The 6,535-nt window shown below is 45.7% G+C and overlaps 1 protein-coding gene across 1 annotated transcript; it reads right to left on the reverse strand.

Moving 5' to 3' along the window:
* Positions 1-4,121: 4,121 nt before the first annotated feature.
* Positions 4,122-5,588, reverse strand: LOC310932837 (somatostatin receptor 3; the record flags this gene model as incomplete). The annotated part of the gene is made up of 1 exon (XM_083896211.1): positions 4,122-5,588. One exon carries the CDS (start codon positions 5,586-5,588, stop codon positions 4,122-4,124), a length of 1,467 nt encoding a protein of 488 aa, XP_083752337.1.
* Positions 5,589-6,535: the final 947 nt, after the last annotated feature.

The following is a 6,535-nucleotide window of genomic DNA, read 5'->3' on the forward strand; positions in this document are numbered from 1 at the left end:
GATCGGGGAAACTGCTGCACTCCTCCACTCCTCTATCGTGACTGTTTACTTCTTATTATTATGTCCTTTATCGTCCTCCACAAATAATAACGGGTGCGACTGTAAAAACAAGATGATATTAAACTTCAGTTAATGTTGAATCTCGGTTATAATGACAGTTAGATCAGATTACATTAGATTACATTAGATTACATTAGATTACATTAGGTTTCCTCTGGGAAATTAAAGCTCCAGCGACGAAACGGCGCCGTCAAATTTACATAACACAAAAAAAAAAAACTGGAAAAAAGAAGAAGAAATGGCAGCACAACACCAAATATTATATTAATTATATTATTATCATATTTAATATAAATAATAGGTTTAATAATATAAATAAACACACACACACATGTACATATATACGTGTGTATATATATATACGTGTGTATATGTATATGTTTATATTAATATTGACCAGAAATACATTGACATTTTACAAATAACGAACAAAAATTTAAATGTGATGTATTATATTTGCTAAATATGTTGATAGTGCATCTTAATATATATACATATATATATTCTTGTATTGTAATATATTAACAGACATATATATGTAGTGTAGAAATATATAAACTTATAAAAAGTATTAAAATATATATATGTTATATTATGTTATAGTATATACTATACTATATCATATATTTTAAGTATGATAAAGGTTTTACTAACAAACATATTCAGTGTTATATTGTCTGTGTCTCAGGCTGTTTTCATGACAACAACAGTAATAAAGACTCAGTTGTGATTGTCAGTGACGAGATTAGAGCTCGTCTTAAATCCTGAATACTCGGTGGAAATAAACCTGTTCATCACACCAGTGTTTATTAAAAATAAATAAATAAAATAGAATAATATCATTTATGGCTCGTGTTGTGTTTGTCCTCGTGGACAGAGGACAGAGTTTGTTTGTACAGTAAAAGAGAAACAAATAAATCATGAAATAATCACTTACTAGTTTTCACTCTTGTCCGTATTGTATGTGGGTGAAAAAAAAAAAAAAAAGGCCTGTGGGCAGAGAATCACACTGAGTCATGACCACACACACACACACACACACACACACACACACACACACACACACACACACACACACACACACACCCTGTGCGCCTCAGGAGTCTGGCAAATAAATTATCAGCCAGGCAAATCCCTTTTTAATGTGCCTTTAATGACGCTGCCGAGCTCCTCGGAGCATCGTCGCAGGAGTCAGAGCGGGTTACACACCGTCCGACAGCAGCAGAAACAACAGCAGCAGCAGCAGAAACGGCAGCAGAAACAGCAGCAGCAGAAATGGCAGCAGAAACAGCAGCAGCAGAAACAACAGCAGCAGAAACAGCAGCAGCAGAAATATCAGCAGAAACACCAGCAGCAGAAACAGCAGCAGAAACAGCAACAGCAGAAACAGCAGCAGCAGAAACAGCAGCAGAAACAGCAGCAGCAGAAACAGCAGAAACAGCAGCAGCAGAAACAACAGCAGAAACAGCAGCAGAAACAGCAACAGCAGAAACAGCAGCAGAAACAGCAACAGCAGAAACAGCAGCAGAAACAGCAGCAGAAACAGCAGCAGCAGAAATAGCAGCAGCAGAAACAGCAGAAACAGCAACAACAGCAGCAGAAACAGCAGCAGAAACAGAAACAGCAACAGAAACAGCAGCAGAAACAGCAGCAGCAGAAACAGAAACAGCAACAGAAACAGCAGCAGAAACAGCAGCAGCAGAAACAGCAGCAGAAACAGCAGCAGAAACAGCAACAGCAGAAACAGCAGCAGAAACAACAGCAGCAGAAACAGCAGCAGAAACAGCAACAGCAGAAACAGCAGCAGAAACAACAGCAGCAGAAACAGCAGAAACAGCAGCAGAAACAGAAACAGAAACAGCAGAAACGGCAGCAGAAATAGCAACAGAAACAGCAACAGCAGAAACAGCAGCAGCAGAAACAGAAACAGCAGCAGAAACAGAAACAGAAACAGCAGAAACAGCAGAAATAGCAACAGAAACAGCAGAAACAGCAGCAGCAGAAACAGAAACAGCAGCAGAAACAGAAACAGCAGAAACAGCAGCAGAAACAGCAGAAACAGCAGCAGAAACAGAAACAGAAACAGCAGCAGAAACAGAAACAGAAACAGCAGAAACAGCAGCAGCAGAAACAGCAGAAACAGCAGCAGAAACAGCAGAAACAGCAGCAGCAGCTTCAGCATAAAAACAACAAACAAAGATGTTCGACACTGTGTTTATTTACATTGAGCCTCATCTTTCGTCAGGTTAGTTTTAGTCTTGAGAAACAAAACTGTCTCCTTCAAATCTAATTTTATTTTATTTTATTTAACCTTTGTTTTACCAGGAAAGTCCCTTGAGATTAAAAACCTCTTTCTGGAGGGAGTCCTGGCCAAGAGGCAGCAAAAGTCACAGCGTTACAATATATACAAACAACAAATACAATGATGAGAAACAGTCACAATTAAAAAAGACGTGTTCTCGAGTGCTCTCAGTCTGGATTTAAAAGAATTCAAAGAATTCAGTTCAGTTCATGTTCCAGGTAAAAGGAGCAGAGCAGACGAAAGAAAAGCAAATGGAACAGACAATAACAGCTGATCATTTGAACGTAAACCGTAAGAATCAACACTTCTCAGTGTGATTTGTATTTGTAAAATAAGTTCTAAAAACAACAGACAAAGCAAAGAAAGTAAGAAATATTCAATTGTTTTTACTTTTTTTATTTATCATGTGAATGTTTTATTTGTACTTTTAGAAATGCCTTTAGTTTACACTGGAATAAACGGGTTTGAAGACGACAACAATCAGAAATCAAGTGAATAAAGGCACACATTTGTGTATTCAACCATGCATTTATACACAATATACATGAAGTACATTATAAACTGCGATACATTCAATTTGTTGGTAAAACATTTACCAAATCCGTCCTGTAAAAGAGTTATAATTCTAACTCACACAAGACAAACAGATCTTAGACACTTTACAGAAAACTCACCAAATAAAATTGACATCAGCTTAAGTCTAAAATGTCTTTAAGAACATATTCACGTCTTTAATTCACTGTTAGACAGACTTTTCCACTCACTCTCCCCGCACCAAAGTCCATAGAGAAAAACAGTGGTTTTAGCTCACGTGGACACAGCAGCTGCTGGTCCTCTGCTGCCCCGTGTGGTCACTTTGTGTCACTGAGGTCAATCCGAATGAACGGTTTCAAACACAGAATTGAGAAAATAAGACGTTAGAACTGAGTGACGGAGGCAGCGGTGGATCAACGACTCCTGCGCGCCGTGACGTTAAAATCACTCATTTTCTATATGGACTTTTGTGCGGGCCAGGCTTTTAGCCAGCAGGGGCGCCCTGTGCTGAAAATAACAAGAAATTAGACGCCCTACATTTAGGCAGGACGCCCCAAAGACGCCCTATTTTTCCCCCCCCGGGGGATTCCCTTAATTACAGTGCTAAAGCGTCTTCTAAAGAAAGAATGAGACCACGGCGTGAAAACAATAAAAAGTGCGCTCTTCAGACTCTGTCGACACATTTTTCTAAGATCTACTTGGATCCGCTGTATTTCATCGCGACTGCGCTCGATCCTCGTCATAAAGATCGTTATGTATGTGTCGTATTATACGAATGTGTGGATAAAACTGCGCATAGAGAAATCCATCCATCCATCCATTCTGCGTTGGATGCGGATGATCCGCATACAGCGGCGCACAACGCAGGAGAGTGAAGAGCAGTGTCAGCAGGGGCGGTGCCCAGAGGGCAAGGGGGTACACCCTCTGAAAAAAATCCTAGCTAAAAGCCTGGTGCGGGCAGAGTGAGTGGTTTTTACAAAGCAAAGCAGACTTCAATTTCCTGTTGGACGATGTTGTGTAACGGTGAGATAAAGACACAAACACGTTCTGGTGATATTGCAGACTCAGTCAGGTGTAGATTTGATCAGTTTGTTTCCCTGTGGATTCTCGGTGTCTCCACACAAACTATCCCTTTAAACCCAGTCCACTGATGTGTTTATTTATTTATTTACATACTTGTGTAGTGAGCTGGAGTCAGTCCAATCCGTGTTGTCCATATTTTACCCTATAAATAGCTAATCACCAGTGAAGTGCTCTGCTCCACGTTTTCCTCTGGCAGAGTTTTGATGTTTCCATTTTTGCCTCCGTTCAGAAGCAGCGGCACAGTCAGCGAGGAACCGTTGACCGGGTCCTTTGCCTTCGCGTCCCCGTACTTGTCCTTGTCGTCCGCGGGGTTAGACGGCAGCTCTGTCGCCCCCGGAGTGGATCCTCTCTCCGGGAACGTCGGCCGCGAGCTCTGCGGCTGGAAGTTGTTCCCGTTCCCGTTCTCCGCGATTCTGTAGATCTCGGTCATTTCCGACACGTCTTCCTCCTCCTCCTCCTCGTCCTCTTCCTCGCGCATCGCCCGTCTCAGGCTCTCTCGGGGCATGAGCGCCCGCCGGCCCTCGTCCCGCGGCTGCTGGCGCTCCATGGGCTCGTGGTTCTCCACCTTCCTCGTGGAGCGGCACAGCGCTTTCCGGAAGCCCCTCTTGAAGTTGTCCGACAGGAACCCGTAGATGATGGGGTTGGCGCAGCTGTTGGCGTAGCCGAGCACGACGACGAAATAGTACAGGCCGTGGTACTCGGCGGGCAGCGACACCAGCAGGTTGATGATGTTGACGGCGTAGAACGGCAACCAGCACACGACGAACATGGCGACGACGATCACGACCATGCGCGTCACTTTGCGCTCGGACTTCCGGCGCTTGATGGAAGTGGCGTGGACTTTTTTGCCCGAGCTGCGGATCTTGAAAATGATGAGCAGGTAACAGAGGCAGATGATGAGCAGGGGGCAGAAGAATCCGACGTTGGAGGTGTAGATGATGAAGGCCGCTCTCCAGACGTTCGCCGGCTGAGGCCACGCGATGTTGCAGGTGCCCCCCGCCTTCTGGACGTTGGCGAAGATGACCACGGGCAGAACGACCAGGAACGACAGCGCCCACACGGTGCCGTTCACCACTTTGGCCACCTGGGGGCGGCGCCACCTCGAGCTCAGGATGGGGTGAACGACGGCGAGGTAGCGGTCGACGGTCATCACGGTCAGGCAGAAGATGCTGGTGAACTGGTTGATGGAGTCGACGGTCATGACCAGGCGGCACATGAAGGAGCCGAAGGGCCACGACTGCAGCGTGTTCTGCACGGCCAGGAACGGCAGGCCGAGCATGAAGAGCTCGTCGGCGATGGCCAAGTTGAGGATGTAGATGTTGGTGACCGACTCGATCTTGGAGTAGTGTAGCACGATGTAGATGACCAAAGTGTTGCCGCCCAGTCCGACGACGCACACCACGATGTACACTAGGGGGATGAGGACGCCGGCCACGCTGGGACCGGAGGAGGAAACGTCCGGCTCGGTGGAGTTGGTGGCGTTGTTGGAGCAGTTGTAGCCGTGTAACAGCGTCTCGTTCAGATCGCTGCCGTTGAGCGTGAGCGGAAACAGCGGGAGGCCGGGCGACGAGCCGGCGAAGCTGTCGTTCTCCCACGCCTCGGCCGTCATCTCCCAGCCCGGTGAAGCGAGACGGTCGTTTACGTGGATGTGCTCTTCCCTGTTGCCTCGTCCTTCTGCCGTCTCAGCTCCCGCCCATCTGTTCTGTGGGAAGAAAAGAAAGAGAAAAAAAAAAAAACCCTGTTATCTAACTGAAAAGCTGACTCTTTTTTTTTCATCTCTAAGGAGAGTGAAAAGAGACGTTTCTTTTCCAAGGACAACGGTGAATTTGAACAAACACGATGACGGCAATTCTCTCAAACACGATTGTCATAGATTTGCTCGTACAGTCTTATCTGAAGTGACACCGGATCCAGACGTGAAGAGTCAGAGAAGAAGCGGCCGATGCTGATGGACTGATCCGACAAACCAAACACAAACCAAACCAAACACACACATGCGCGGGTTGGTTTGGTATGAACTGGGAAGCCGGGCGGGGGAGGGGGGTGAGACTGTGTGAGTGCGGGGGTGAGACTGTGTGAGGTTTCAGGAAGCGTTCAGTGACTGGAGCAACAGAGTAACAGCTGCTGCTGCGCTCGACCCGCGCCCACGCGCTCATGCTTTTATTTTGAAATTAAAGGAGAAACTGAACAATGAGTCACTCCTGCGGTTAATATTAAACCACGCTAACGCTGGAAGAGACGGTAGAGATGGCAACGACAGGAAGGTAATCCGCCGCAGGAACTCGTACCAGGAACTGGGGACAGTAGTTCAGGAACGTTCTGGCTCCCGAACTTGCAGTACTGAACGGACGATCGATCGAACGCAGATGTCGTCTCTCTTTACAGCACAATGTGAATCTTCTTCATGTTTACCGTTGTTTTCGTCCCCTCACTCAGTTTTCGTAACAATCCGATCAGTTAACTCAATAGTTAAAGCGGAGCTAGACCGGAAGTTCCAATTAAGGCTGTTTTTTTAGTGTGTATCTGCGTCATTACCTTGTTTAAGAAGCCCTGAAG

This window comes from Microchirus variegatus (genome assembly GCF_963457635.1).
Source record: "Microchirus variegatus genome assembly, chromosome: 10".
In the NCBI taxonomy this organism is placed as follows: domain Eukaryota; kingdom Metazoa; phylum Chordata; class Actinopteri; order Pleuronectiformes; family Soleidae; genus Microchirus; species Microchirus variegatus.